General features: G+C 37.8%; 1 protein-coding gene across 7 annotated transcripts in view; it reads right to left on the bottom strand.

Moving 5' to 3' along the window:
- ncam1a (neural cell adhesion molecule 1a) overlaps window positions 1-16,352 on the bottom strand; it is a 226,591-nt gene that overhangs the window by 45,695 nt on the left and 164,544 nt on the right. For 3 of the 7 annotated variants that reach the window (XM_066708365.1, XM_066708392.1, XM_066708409.1), the window contains exons 9-11: window positions 16,100-16,123; window positions 7,746-7,775; window positions 7,022-7,057 (exon numbers count right to left, since the gene is read on the bottom strand). The exons of 3 other annotated variants lie outside the window; for them this stretch is intronic. In XM_066708365.1, the coding sequence (XP_066564462.1) occupies window positions 7,022-7,057; window positions 7,746-7,775; window positions 16,100-16,123 (90 nt within the window). The remainder of the gene's footprint in view (window positions 1-7,021; window positions 7,058-7,745; window positions 7,776-16,099; window positions 16,124-16,352) is intronic. One more of the 7 variants, XM_066708374.1, reaches the window with a different exon arrangement.

Genomic DNA, 16,352 nt, shown 5'->3' with positions numbered 1-16,352 from the left:
ATGCCATCCAACTGCATCCTAATTTACTGAATTAAGTCCCACTGTATCTTTCTACACTAGTTAGCGGGCATTTCAGTTTTATTGCCTTGCTATGTGGTTATTAGCACCTACAAAGGGGGCTGGGAAATCAAGACCATTTCAAAGGAAGGCAGAACTTTAATCTTGGCTGAGTTCAAAAGCTAATACATCAGCAGAAAGCTGTCATTTCTAATGCTTGTTCCACTTGGGGAAGCTATATATATTTGTACATGCCAGCTGTTGGTCCACTATTTGGTGTTATTTGTACACAATCCAAAGAAAATTATATAATGAAATACAAAGAACTTTTAATTAAAGTAATTATCTTACAAAAATGGGTGAATGCTTTTTAACTTACTTTAAAATTATTTAATTACTACTGGAGCTTTTAAATGCTATTCCTTACACTAATATAACAATATAAACATGTTTTTAATTATGGAAATTGTATTATTAATATAGTAGACAGGTTTACAATTAGTGTTTTCTTTTTTTTCCTGGTGGTCTGTTTTTCTTTCATCTTTCTGTTGTAATCTAACCATATGGAGATTTGCAGTTCTGTGCAGTCTTGACATACCTTTCATGTTGAGTTCTGCATTATTACATTTCCTAATCAAGTATTCAAAGCTATTGCAGATTTAATCAAATAAAATACATAAAATATCAAACTTCATTAAACAGAACTGAACCGTCTAGCAAGACCAGAGCACTTCGATGTAAAATTGGGTTGAATAAATAAACCGATCTATTTGCTTTCTGCTATAAGGCTCTGCATGCAGGTTTATTTTTTAGCAACTGGTGGCCCATGTATGTTTTTATAAGCTATCTTCATCTGTATGTGCAATGGGGGATAACACTTAAACTCTGTTTTATACTGTTGGGTTGAAGTCATATTTCCTTGATACAATCACGTCTTGAAAAAAAATAATAATCCTCTAGTCTTCATACAAATATTGAAAAGAACACACACACACACAAAAAAGACAAAGGTGCAACGAAGGTACATGTGTAGAAACTGAAACAGCATCATCTTTAGACATACGGTGCATAACCACGCAAACAGCTGCTTCAGTATAACGCCTCCTATTTCATCACAGTCTGATACCTGATTTTCAATTACCATAAAAACAGAGAGTCTGTTGCAGATTGGAAAACTTGGGAGACGACACCACAGAGAGAAAGCACAACCCTACATAGTAAGGCCAGGTGAAGACAAACTGCCGTGCTAAGATAAAAAAAAAAAAACTGCCCAATGTCTGCACACATCATAATGAAATATTAGCAGTAGTAGCAGTAGTTGCAGGTTAGGTGGTTACTCTCCTTTCACCCTTGTTAAGAGCTGCTTGGGTCTTGAGCAGTATGGCCTCCACAAAATGGGATGGGAAGCATACTACTCTGTCAGACCACTCTGAGCTGACCTCTCTCATAAAGTCCTAGTACAGTAATACAGGCTCTTGTCTGCTCTCTGCTACTGGTGTGATAACAGCTTGATCTCTTGAGCTTGGTTTTGAACCCAGCTTTGTGCGGGTTTCTCTGTGTGCGGAGCCACAGTGAGAGCACTCGTTCCTTTCCTGTGTCCCTGTTCTGGTTCCTTTCAGACCTAGGGTTAACTTCTCTCCTACTCTTGTGACATGGCTGCTGCTAAAGCTACCAACCCTATATACATTGATAGTGTATCCAGCCCTAGACAGAGCTGTCATGACAGAAAAACAAAAGAAGTGAATCAACTGAGACTCAACTTGTTGTCAAACAGATTTTGTTTTTAGCTTTTAATATATCAACCTTATCAGTGTGACAGGCCTGAGTGTTTTAACAAGATCTGATTGTTCTCATTGATTTTTGAAGTCTCCAATGGAATATTGATCTGTGCGATAGTAAGACAACTAATTTAGCTCATGACTTCTCTTGCCCAATGTAAATTACCTCCGGGAGACCTCTGAAAGCCTGGAAATCAAGCATTTCAACATCAACTACATACCCTATTATTTATGCCATGGATATTTGAGTATTCTTTCTTTTTATTACCTATACGGCCTTTGAATCTGCCCACAGTGACCCTCATTAGTTTATATATCAGTTTAATCAAATGGCAAGTCCTTAAAAGACATTAATCATGCCTGAAATAAAACTCGACTGCCAGATTCTGAGAGGTTTGCAGCTTCCAGTCTGATTGTAATAATCACATAATGCAGCATATATTAGGTCACAGCTCTTCATATTACACAGTTTCAATGGGCTTCGTGGGATGAAAAATGTGTTCGGGATAATGCTGGAATATTTTCATTGGCTGACATGGGCAGTGTACATTAGATTTGCAATTAGTTGTTTGCAGGAGCACAGACTTTGCCACATTTGCCGTTTACACTCCCTGGCCTTGTTGGGGGAGGGGTTCAGACAAAGCCGAGAAATATGCAAACGGCTAGGGAAGGGGAATTTAAATGCGAATCATGCAGCGTTCTGGTTCTGGTTAACGTTGGAAACCTTTCCCTTGCCATTTGCCGGGTGAGGTGGACATTACGAAATGGGTTACTAGATGCTCAAGTGGAAAAGACTTCGGCAGCGCTTAGCAAGCTGAAGTAAATTGTGTCATTTGAATATGCTTTGAAGTGTTTCTGGAATCGCTTAATTAGTCCAAGATTGAGGCTGTGCATGACTAATTTTGCCAGACTGACATTTCTTCGGGTCTTCAGCAGATATCAGTGTATATAGTAGCCTATCTCCTATGCTTTGCATGCCACACATGCCCTACTTCTGAATGCAAGGCTTTATATGAGATCCTATCTACCCAGCAAATAAAGCATCATGTCTGGATGGCTGATTATCATAACTGAAAGCAATCAGAACACCAGAGCAAATACGCCAACAGGAAACATTTGATATTTGGGTTTGGTTTTAAGGCACTGTATGCTCTGATATGAAAACAAGAATACAAAACAAAACAAAACTGGAGAGACACATAGTGGCATTAGATACATCAATGTATTGGAGTTATCACATAGTTCTTACTGTAAATATAAACGGTCTTGCAATTCAATCGGTAAAAAGTGGAGGTTAGCAAAATCTTCAGTGTTACAGAACATATGATATATTAGACCACTGCAATATGTATGCCCTTGTGATAAGGTACAGCACACATACACTCTTTCCAGACTGTTAAACAAAGCCCTAAGTGATGATCCCAGTACTCATTTACTGGCAGCATTGGAGGGCTAATATGACTGGTGATCAGTCAAAATACAAGTACTGGGGAATTCTGGAAAGTACCAGAACTTGTCAATTTATTGAGTTGAAATTATTATTTATTTCTTAGCAGACACCCTTGTCCAGGGCGACTTACAAAATATCAGAGAAATACAAAGTGCAATGATACAGTGCAGTTCAGGCATAATGCCTTTTACAAATTTAGAATTTACACAAGTGTATAGGAGATACAATAAGCAATATATAAGGTCTTACATATTAGATTGTAGAAGCTGATAAGTGTAGACAAGATGTTAAGTCAAAGTTAAGAACTAAGGGAGAGGGAGCATAGGGGGAATCAAGATAAACAATACAAGTGATATTAATGCAAAGGCAAGAGTATGTCAAAACGTTGTATAAGTGCAATCTTACAGGAGAATGAAAGACTAAGTTACAAGTACAGTCTGAAAAGATGTGTCTTTAGTAACAGCCGGAAGGAGGACGGTCAGAAACTCTGCTATTTTGACTTCAGTGGGAAGGTCGTTCCACCACTTAGGGAAATGCAACTGGCATCGGCCTCACAAAGTATTAATTATGACCCTGTTTGGAGGATTGTTTCGGTCAAATGTTTACGTATTGACGTAGTTAATAGTGCCTATGTAGAATGTAATTCATCACATTCAGATCTTTCCAGGGGCTACTGGCTGGCATATTCTACTGACGAATGACTAAGAAAGATGACACAGGCTGTTAAATCCCATGTCATTCATTTACCTTTATGACAGCACTGAAAGGCCTCATAAAACATGATCCTGTGCTATCGTCTTGCATAGCCTATCTTCCAGCTTTTACTCTTAAACACCCAGGGAAAGCAATTTCTCCTGAAATCAGGTGCAGAAGCTTGCCTTTAGCCTATGGTTATATATTTCCCCAATGAGTGGAGCTGACTCCATTGCTTTGTTTAAATAGAGAACAGTGCAGTGACCTAATGGACGCAAAGCTGAGCTGGAGAAGCCCACGAGGGGCCTGCATTTGTTTAGCCAGGCGTTTTCATTTTATGGAAGACAAAAATTAACAGATCTTTCAACCCAAAATCAATACCATGTCTTAATTCCCTTTAAGGTGAGACTGCACAGCCACAACCTGCTGAACTGTGATGGGTTGGCCGCACGCTGCTGGGAGTTTGGGTCATAAAACCTATTCAGCCAAGATCCTTCAATCTGAAACGTGTTTGCACATTACACAACGATCTCTGTCACTTCCTATCCATTTCCATGAAGTGATCCATGACAAGATACACTACGTGTCACAAGGCCAACTCATCTACATGCACGGACGATCACATGACATAATCACATGGCATACATATATTCATGTCTACTTTAAACATGAATTTACATACAAGCTAAAGACACTTAAGACACATGCAAAAAACACACAAAAACAAAACAGCTCCAGATGTATATCTATTTTTAAATATATACTTTAAATATACATATACATTGATCATATCATATATACATATCATATTAAGATGCTGATTCCTCAACCTACCTAACTATATTTAATGTCCTCATTACTAGGAAAGGAAGGACTCACAGAGATGGGAAGAGAACACAAACACTGCGTGAACAATTAATAATGCTTCCCTCAGAGAGGCTGATTGTTTGGTTCTCTTTATTCTCTCAACAGGTCTACGTTACAGAAACAATTATTCAATTCACTTGCATGGCATGGCTTTGATGCACTAGTTAATTCAGTGGACGCCCTGTCTGCCACTCTCCTATAGATCTCAGACACATAAAGAAACAGGCCTTACTCTTGAATCAGTGTATCACAAAACCCTACAGCTATGTTAAAAAAAATACACACCACAACAACAACACAGCCAAGATACACGTCACAACATTGCACATTAGTAATGGTGAAATCCTGACTATTTCTCCCTGTCATAAATGGTTTGTTGAGTGATGGGTCATACCCTTTCTCACCGTCCTGCAGATGGAAAGTGCTTAGGTGTGCTGGCAGGCCTTCATAATACAATTTAGTTGGCCTCCAACTGGTTAGGATGGCTGATACTCAGGGCCAGGGAAAGATACCATTCGATCCAGTTCAACACCCTTTCAAAATAAACTGATTATATATCTTCTCCTTCTCATACAGAACCACACCAGATACCTTACATTATTATTGATCTCTCTGTATCCACAATAATAATACATAGATTTTTCCACTTTCATTTCAATTTTTTTCTTTTAAAAGGTATTTTTCAAAACACAACAAATCAAATCATTTAATGGGGAAATCAAGTACTTATCTAGAGGACTCTACACTTTCCTGCCAACACCTGGATTCATACTTAGTACACCTGAATACACAGTCTCTAACTATCTGTATCACTCCCAGGGGCTGTACAAGGTGCTGTGTCCCCCCAACGCCGCTGTGGTCCGAGCAAACGGGGCCCTCCGTTGGCCCTGATTGCACGGAGAATCAGTAGAGAGGTGCATTAGTGTGGGAGCTCAGGGGAGAGCCATTACAGAAAATGAAGTCAGATTACAATGTCACTTTTGAACAACCGCAATTATGCCATTAGGGGATGAGAACACCATCTATCTTTTTTGTATTTTTTATTTTTAGGAGGCCAGTAATTTACTACAAAAAACAAACAATGAAACCTCATAATACATCCCCATTTTCACCCAAGTGCTGCATGGTAACATTAGGCTGGAAGTCCTTTTTATTCCTTACTCCCTCCCCATTTCATGAACACTGCAGAGGGTACACTGCAGCAAAAAAACACACCTTTTTAGAAACTGTAGATCGAAAAAAAAAAAAAAAAGAAAGAAAAAAGACTCGCATTATTCCTGTATGTGTCTCCATGTCCCCTTGTCTTGTGCAACATGAATGCAAAATGCAGGTGTACCAAAAACCAAATTAGACTACAGCTCATCTCTCATTTAGAAGTCCAAAGTGAGTTCACTACAATGGTTTTTATATCTGACACAATGTAGGTTATTAGAATGTGAATACCTCATATTATTTGCCGGGTGCCCTGTAAGACTGTTTTTAACAATGTAAACAATAACCTTGAGAACTGTGTAAACGGCAACGGAGAAGCTGACAACGTATTATTTTAAAAACAGTAACTACAAAGGTTCCACAAAAATATTGCGTTTTACTCCCCAAAGTGTCACAAAAGGCTGCTGGAGATGTCACATGTATATTTTTCCAATTACAGAGTTAAACACCTCACATAATAACTCTTAAGATATAACATACAACTAAAAAAATATATAGAATAATAAAAATAGCTTCTTATTATAAATAATTGTTTTTCAATGGCTTTTAGCCTTGAACAAATCAGTTTAAATCCACCTGCCAATTGCAATCGCATTAAAAACACAATCTGATTGCAGGTTTGCATTAGGTAGGAGGAGGAATCACTTGTCAAGCAAGGTGCCATCAAGTGTTGGAAGAGAAAAAACTGGCGGGTGGGTCTAAGCTTTTATTTATTCTGGAGTCAAGAGCTCCAGTGAAACAGCCGTTCCGACTCAACTTCTCAGTGTGGGTTTGAAAAAAGAAATGAAAAAGACAAACATAACCAAATAAGAAGTAACATGTTAATGCTATGGAAGGAAATGACTGACTTTTATATACATAAAACGAATCTACTCAATTATGGAACTCTTTTCACTTTTCATGTGCCTAATTCATTAAATAACTAAAAATAAATTCAGTAAAGTCAGTACATTTGTGGAGTAAAGGCATACATTTCAATAATCAACATTTCAGTTCGGAATCGCCTGAAGTTAGTGCAAATCACCTGTTTCAACCGGTTTAAAGCAGCCGATTCAATTTGCTAGAAGAAAAGGCAGATGTATTACTACATCAAAACACAGTCACTGTTTCAGTGTTTCACAAAAACCTTCACGTGAAACTTAAGACCCCAATTTATAAATGTTTACATTTAAGAAAACACTGTGCTAATTTAGTACCCCATCCCCCCAGAAAATAAGTAATTCAATACATAAATGACAGTTGTTAATGCGAAACCATAACATCATCTCCCTCAACATTTCCCCAGCAGTCAAAAGCAGAGCTGGTTAAATGAGTTAGTTTGCAGCTAGGCAATTCTAGAACACTGTGACCATGGTTACAGCAGAATAGAGAGTTGGCTCGATCCTATTGGAGAAGTGCCATGTGTGCCCAGCTTTGCACCCAGAAAAAGGAGAGAGCGTAACCCTGTGTTTTCTCCAGTCAACTGGAACTGGCCCGAAAACCACGGTGTTGGTGGACAATACAAGAACAGGGGAGCTGTAAATCACGCGGCATGTGACCAATAGAGGGGGGTAGACTCAATCTGACACATGTAGGAACATTCCCTCGCCTTGATTACGGCTCATTCGCACCAAGCTGGACCAACCTGAGGCTTTGCATGACAAATCTCGTCAGGAGCAAGCCCACACTGCATTCTGTTGTGAACAAAGCCCTGTGCTATACTAAACATTAGTATCTAGAGAGTCTGGCTACATGTTTAGTAGCCATACCTTGTGTATATGGGGCCGAGTCCATGAAGCCTGGAGAAAACAGACACAAAAACAAAACACAAAAGAAAAACAAAAACAAAAAAGGCCAAAAGAAAAAAAAAAAAGTCCTTAACAATGAATGCTTAGTTAAACAGTTTAGAAGACATGCACTGCATGAAGATGCACATGCACAATTCTGCACTCATAAATTACGTTTTACCTGCTCTAGTCCAGTGAAATGAGCTCATGTTAAAAAAGATGCATGTATTTTAATTAAAAAAAGAAACATGTTAATAAGCATATTCAAACATTAACAGGAACATTGGTACAAGCTCAGGATTTATGTTTCTCTTTACGTCTTTAACACAAGTCTCAATAAAGATTAACTTGTACTATATATAGATATATGTCTCTAATATTATTTAAACAAACCCTTTTCATAATGACAAAAGCCACCAGCTTGCATTTTATACCGACGTGCCAAATTGTGGGAAGCACCATGACACGTACAACGCCATGTCAAATACTGTAACATAGGAAAGGCAGCATGCAGTCTTATTCACCTGAATGCCTTTTGTATGATGGATGAAAAGTGAAACCTACAGATGTGCAAATTTGGTCACTATGAAAGAGCACTGTGGTACGCAGGCACCCTGTACCATTCGCAAAACAAATTTGAATTTATTGTGCAGCTTTCAAGATCAAAGTATATCTACTAAATTTACAAGATTGGCAATTTAACATTTCATAACCAGTGAAAATCGCAATGCACTGGAGGATGACCAGTGACAAATATCTCTGCTTTAATGCAGGGGAGCTGCAGCTAGTCAATGTAAATGTAGATTGTCAAAGTTAAGATTGCTCTATGAAATAAAGAGGCTTTTCAAGGTAACCTGGTAATCAAAGCTTCCTCGTAAGAAACAATATATATATATCTCAACAGATGAGCATCAGGGGGAATTGATACATACCCCTGAGTAGCAAAAACGAATATGTTTAACGGTCAACATAGACAGCTGCTATAGAGGTTTATATGCATTTTTCTTATTTTCTAATAAACACCAGAGTTCCACTAAAGGATTCCCCAATATATATAGCGTTTTGAAGTGCAACAAAACTTAAAATGTGCACACCTGTAGTTCACGTTTAACTAGAGGAATCAAATTATATAATAATAGTATTATTATTATTATTATTATTATTATTATTATTATTAATTATTTTATTACTAATATGATTTTGATTGACCAAAAAAATAAAATGAAATAAAAAAGAAAGCCTTCAAATCTAGGCTTGGGCCATACCAAAACATGAAAGTGCCTGCAAACTGCAAATTACAAACTTGTACTCGGTTGCATCTTTATTAATAAGCACTAAGAAGTGGTTTCTGATGATAAATGAACCTACCACATAAGAGTCTGTAATTTGAGATTTGCAGGTAGGTCAATCGGCTTTGATTTGTTTTGGCCTGACTCTGGAAATCCAAACTGCCGATAGCAGAATAACACCTGATAATGAACAGGCTGAGCTTCTGCATCACACATGTCCCAGAGGGTTTATAGAGACGAAGTCAGGTGCGGAGGAAGTGCTTCCAAAAACAATATGAGCAGTCTGATAGGTGTGGCAGTACAAATGCACAACAACAGGCTGACAGCAATGGTGGAAAGTCTAAGGAGCTGCTCTGTTCAGAATACATCAGCAATGGCAATTCTGTGCTGTTTTGTAAATGATATATTTAATGTGAGCACATTGTGTTATTACTACTAGCACCATTGCTTATAACTGTAGTAATTATGCAATTGCTGTAGTAATGCTGGAATTCTTAATATTTTTCAAATTTAGGAATGCAAACATTTAGTTTTTTCACTGTCAAATATGCTGAGTGTATTTCCATCAACTAATTTGTACATCTACTCGAGTTAATGGATATTGGTCAACCTCAACAGTGGATTTACGAAAGCTTCCTAAAATACATGTTCTAATTGATAAAGAAACAAAGTAAATTATTACTTGTAGAGTAGAGTAAATAGCAATTTAGAACTACAGCTACTTAAACGTGCAGGTCAGAATTTAATACATTAATACTAAGGTTTTCAAAGTGTAACCAAAGTGAAACTTTATTATTTTCTTTATTGCCCAATATTCATAGATCCCTCCATAACTGCATGGAAAAAAACAACAGTTAAAGGTCATTTAAAGTGTTGAAAGGATTGTTTAATATTTTATAGGAAATATTCGATTCTGTTTGATATTTGTGAGTCTGCAGAAGTAAGTGACTTTCCAAACACGGCTGCCTTGCAGTAGCCAGGTTGTTTCAAAGATAAAGTATCTGCCACATGGAGTAAAATGCAAGCTGACAACTGATCAAAACATTTAAATATCTTTTCATTCTCTGTATACGATGGGAACTATTTAATAATTTAGCATTAAAGATTAGCAGCTCATTACAGAAGAACAGCGTCCCCTGCATGCTGTTTTCTCACAAAAAAAAGAAAAAGTGCCTTTTAGCAAATTATAAATGATTCAATTACTCTTAACCTGAAGCAAGCCAGTGAATCTGACTCACTTCACGCTTTCAGCAACCTCAACAGATGATAAGCATTAAAATCTGCATCCTTTGTACAGATCGTTTTATTTTATTTATTTTAATCATGCCTTAAATAACTAATCTCAATTTGGTTTAAAAATTAAGGTTGTTATTTTCTTTGACAACTCACCTGGGGCTAACAAACCTTGACTGTGATACTTGAATGAATTATGACTAACTTTCATTAGAAACTAATTCTTTAGTTCATTTTCATAACATCTTTGTTGGGTGATTTGCATACTGCACTGTAGTCATTACTACAAATATCTGTCACATAAATGTTTTATTGTCCCCTTATTTTTTAGATATATAGTTCAAACTAAAAAGAGTAATAATAGCAACTAATTGGTTCATTTTAGGCCTCATTTCATTAAAATTATATTCTTTATGTATTCTTTTCAGATATCATGAATATGCATGAATGTGTGAGTAGTTATAATAATTATACCCACAACACTCATAAATTAAAGAGACATACATGGCAGATGAGAATGGAAATATGCTCCAGAGACACATGGGTTATGGTTATGAACCTACTCTACCTAGAACAGCTTTTACAGCAATGCCAACATGTTCCATTTAGACTGTGTGATTACACATGTCCTACCAACTCTCCACAGATGTACCATATATAGATATCATTGATACAGCACATTCTGTTTCAAAGTCAAAACATCTGTGTGACCCTTGGCACAGCAGCAAATCAGTGACCAGGCAGCCGTGATGTTAGTATTGCTGAGAACGTTAGTGACCTCTGTTAAAAGAGCCAAGCAACTGGTTATGTCGTACATTTCCAAACATGTCCTGAACTAGACTACATTTCCACACCTAGAAGCTGTTCAGTCTTAGTCTCAGATTATCATGCTCATTATTTCTCTTTTTTAAATGGTGAATTAAAAGATTGAAATAAAGGTCTGGTACCCAGTCAAAACAAAACAACAACAACAAGAAACCTACAACGCAAAGCAACAATAGAAACTTAATCGTTTTGCTGCTAGCCTTGCTGTTAGGGTGACGGTGTGTTTTGCAACTGAATAAATTCATTTTCTAGACTCTGCATCACACCCTAGAGGCCATTATTCACAAAGTATTAACCTAGATGGACCATTTGTATTTGTTTTTGACAGCACATAAAACACATTAGTGGCCTTTACACAACGAGTTTAAATATTTAATATTAATGATGGAGATTACATTTAGCTCCTGAGTCTTTATGTGAAGCAATGAGTAGGGCATTTATTATCCCTCAAGAAGAAAAACATTGGATAAAATACTTTTTAGCTGAAAATACAATTATCTGACCTTCTTCTACAACCCCTTTTATCTCTGACGGCCAATGACTTTCATCAGCTTCCTCAGGGTGTTAAATTTGTTTTGTGTTTTCGCTAGTACAGCACCATTCCTGTTTTTGTCCAGAAATCTGGGTACATTCATAATGCAGTGTTATTTGCGATCGAGGCGAGTGCTGGAAAAAACGTGACAGATCAGCACTTTGTTTATTAGCACAGGGAGCGCGAGGAGTTCTTCTCATGAAATGCATCTCCTCCCCCACTCAGAGAACGTTAAAGAGACGCTCAGTCTATTTCACATATGTAAGATTTTAAGTCTTACTTGAAGTCAGGAAAATCATAAAACACAATGTCTCTTAAATTAAGTGCAAAGTGTATAAATATTATCTTAAGGAATACCATGCAAATGTAGTTTCAGTATTAAACATGAGCACTAAAAGTACTAAAAAAAAAAAAAATAAATACATATTTTTTTCCACCTGATAATTTATGGTTACTTTTTCCTCTGGTCTGGTTCAATACTTTTTTGGCATTGTACGTACTTATGTTTAAACATTTAGATGAAGAATTTAGATCAAGGTTATATAGTAGTATCCAGTTTTGACTTCTAGTTAAAACTGAACTTTTACTAAGGTATTGCTAGAGGACATTGATCCAGCAAAATACCAACAGCAAATGCCACGACATGGGGAACCCAAGAAAGCAAAGAAAGATACATCTTAAAATCCTACTCTGGCAACAAACACAGCTACCATTGAAGCTGCAATATGCCAGGAATGCACACATTTATATCCCCCCCAATTTGACTGGATTTCTAAATCATGAATAAAGACAGGACACCTCGGAGATGCTTAGCACGCAATGCCTTTTGTAGATGGCAACACATAGGTCACCATCTTCAACGTCAATTAAAATAGACCTCATTGAGCTGCCGATTTGCCCACTCAAGAGTGGAGATGCTACTTAGCAGTGATGCCATTCTGCATCAACCTGCCTGGTTCCCCACTGTATAATGCTACAGCAGTGCATCTTTTAGGCAGCAATGTATAAATGAATGGCTGTCACACAGTGAACAATCCTGTCAGTTTCAATTGCTCAGGGACAACTCTAACCTGAACTGGTCTATTAGGCAAAAGAGTCTTTCTAACTTCAACGCATTCTACTTACACATTGTGGTGCACACATAGGTTCAGTCTACATCTACAGTCCACAGTCCACAGTCCACAGCTATGCCTTGGCCTTTTGACTATTTCCCTTTTCTTTCTATATTTTCTTTCTCTTGGCAAACTGCTGTCCAAATTTAAATTCAAACATGGAAACAAAAAACAGCTTTTAAGACAGTAGGACACATGGAGTCGTATGTACATAGGATGTAACAGTATGAGGCATAGAAACAGCAATACCAGAGTATGGCGACAACACAGCACACACAGTAACCACCGGACGCGCTCGGCAAAGACAAAACAACAGACAAAAAACAAAAGCACTGGTTTCTGCTGGTTGCAAGCCTTGGTAAACAGGGATTTTGGCAACTGTTTTCACCCACTATCTGTGCAGTAAACATGCAGTAAAACATGCTTGGATCCAATCGGAGAAGAGAAGAAAGGTGGGAGGGTGGGGAGAGGGCACAGCCTACAGCAAACCACAAAATAACAACAACATCTAATTTGATAATTTCTCACTGCCATCAGACCATCCCCCTCTGCCGCCTAACTTTAAATAAACATCCTCTTGTTTTCTATGTTAATTTCAACAAGGGCTGCTGTTGAGGACAATCTGCCATTCACTCTCTGGTGTCTATGCAGTAGAAATGGCTGGGAAATCTGGCCCTTGTCCACCGGATGCCCATTAAGACAGTGCAGCGCTGTGTGTCAGAGAGCAGAGCAGGGTTCTTCTCCCAGCATGCCTCAGCTTTGGAACACACAAAAAAGTCCAAGACCAGGAAATGCCATTCAGCCCAACTGTGCCTGTTTGCTTTGATGCAAGCTTGATCCGCTCCTCGGCAGGGAATTTAAATGGAGATCAGCAGCAGCACAAAAAAAAACCTCTCCTGGGAATCCATAGCTGGGATGGATCATTGAGGGTGTGAAACCAAACCACAGACTTACCCCACAATAAGGTAACCTTCATAGGCACACATCATGTGGAGTCCTCTTCATCCCTCAGTTGTAATAATAATTTTGATATGCCCCTTATGCCTTCCCAGTCACTGATTCGTTTGCTTTGTTCTTTATAACTACTATGGCGATTTGAACAGGCACCCCTTGGGAAAAAGCTTGAAACGCTGAAAAAACTAGTCCACAGTTTTTCGTTCATTGCTTCCCACAGTGTATTGCGAAAAGCCAAGGCCTGTCACAGGGATCAGGAACGTGACAAGGAGCCAAAAAGGGCAAAACAAAAAGGGCCTAAATCAGGGTTTCAACCTGCACAGTTTTACCTTCATTTATGACTCCAGAGCTCTTAAGAAAAACTCATTTTATAGTCAGACGTAAGTAAGCTGTAGGCCTACTTTTCAGGAAAATTGTTCCATAACGCTTTCTGAGCTGGAGATCCATATGGGTCTCCGAGCTGGTTGAGAGCTAAATAATTCCTCAGGATTATCCTTCATTATCAGCCTCAGGTGCCAGAAGGAACACAAAGCTGTGTGGCCACAAAATTGCTTGTTGAGGAAAACGACAGTTCTCATTTTAACGGCTTCTTGAATATAATTCTCTGCCTTGAGTTTCTCACAGGTAATGTGTGCAAAACCTCTCAAAGAAGACAGAAAGAAGGAGAGCAGTGCAGGTTTTGAATCTTTTCAGCTTTCCAATATATAAAAACATACATAATATGTTGACTTAAAAAGGAAAAGGCAGTGGACTTTAGCCACACAACAGTCACAGATATAAAGGCTGAGTCTGTATGAGAGAATTAAAGTTTCTCTCTTTGGAAACATTGGGGTTTCTGTCTGTATTGAGCTGACCACAATTGAACCCACTTCTCCCCCAAAAAAAGAAAAGTTTTCTGTAACACTGTACTTGTCTGGTTACATTCAGACTCTCCTGGTCCTGATGGCAGGTAAGACATAGATTGGTAGGTTCTGATAAATGGATGGGACAGGGAATTTAAAGGGAAAAACAGCATTCTGAGAAAGAGGTAAAATATCAGTTATTTACTATTACCATTTTTTTTAAGTCAAGAAATAAATGAGTTTGTGTCACAAGCTTATTCTCATATTCAAGCCACTCGTTTCATTTCCTTATTCTCAAAAATGGCATAAATGTTTCATGCACTGATCCAAGCTGGTGTTTCCAAACATAAAGGGAAATGGGATTGCTGAGATACAAACCAACAGATAAATAAATAACAAATCATAACCGTAGAAAGGTGGGGGCGGTCAGATGGGTCGACAAGCAGAACCAAAAGCTATTGTAGAAGCCTGTGCATTTTGACTAGGCAGATGTCGAGAACTACAAAACATTTCTATCAATCAAAGAGCGTTTGAAGCTGGTTGCAAAAGTTGCCAACCCTCTGACTTGCTCCCAAACCTGCCCTGCCAACCCCATTTCACCCAAAGCAGTGGTGATTAGTACAAGTGCTGTTAGCAAGACACGGAGACCAAAGAAAAAGTGAAGGATGCAAAAATAATTAGCAGTGGTTGAGAAATCTTTTCTTTTTTCTTTGGAGCTGCCCGTGAACAAAAGAAGCTGCTTCTCTTTGGCAGGTGAAACTCTGATCGGCTCTGGGAAGGGTGGTGCACAATGAGTTGTATGATTTTTTTTGGATGATGTTTGGTTTTGCTTGCTTCTGCAAAGAAACCCAAACAGGCTCCTGAAACTGCTAATTATTTTTGTCTTGGTTAAAGCTGGATTGTGTTTGAACAATTCAGGCGTACACAGAATACAAAAATGGAGGGAACTTTTATTTCCTTTTTTTTTAAATGCATTACTTTAAGATGACTGACTTGAAAGCAATGGGACGCTACATTTGTGTGATTGATTTCAGCATGCCATGGGGGCTTCTCCAGAGTCCTGAATTAGCCCCCCTTGGAAACGTATGATGATTATGGTATGACAAGATAAAGCATGATAGACCCTGGTGATGCTTTTTGATATTTAAAGGTTTATATTCATCTTTTTTATTTTTCTGTTTTCATTTCACTTCATTTATAGATGCAAAGAAAAAGCACAATTTCTTTTCGGACAGTTTCCCATCTATAGTTAGGGTTTGTAGGGAGGTATTTGGTGATCATGCAAGGTTACTGCTGTTTTATTACTTCAAACTCATGAACCCTGATAAGATCACAACAGTTTTGTCTACTTTAGGGTGTTCATTTATAGATATGCCATTCATATGTTTTTTTTTTGTTCTTTGTTGAAAAATGTAGAGTAGCTGATATTGATACAGATTGGTTCACTCTCAATTATCTGATCTATCAGGGTTTTTTTTATTTTATTTTTTATTACGTTATCAATTTATTATTTGAATTACTGTACCTGACACAGAGTCTGATTTCATACCTGATAGATCCTGTTAAGGGGCTCCTGCAGAGGGAGAAACCATGGGAATGAAATGACCAGAGTAATGTCACCCTGACTTCTTCTACAAAGTCACATTGCTGGTTTGCATGTGGAGCACTTATTGTCTTATTGTTTTTTTTTCTTTAATGTTTTCATTTATGATGTGGAATAATGTTAAAAATGAGGCTGTGCTAGCTTAGAGACGTACTTTATAAATCACCATAAATGTATATATTTATGTAAAAACAAAAAA

This window comes from Amia ocellicauda, chromosome 1 (assembly GCF_036373705.1).
Source record: "Amia ocellicauda isolate fAmiCal2 chromosome 1, fAmiCal2.hap1, whole genome shotgun sequence".
In the NCBI taxonomy this organism is placed as follows: Eukaryota; Metazoa; Chordata; class Actinopteri; order Amiiformes; family Amiidae; genus Amia; species Amia ocellicauda.
This window is presented reverse-complemented; position numbering and strand designations above follow the sequence as displayed.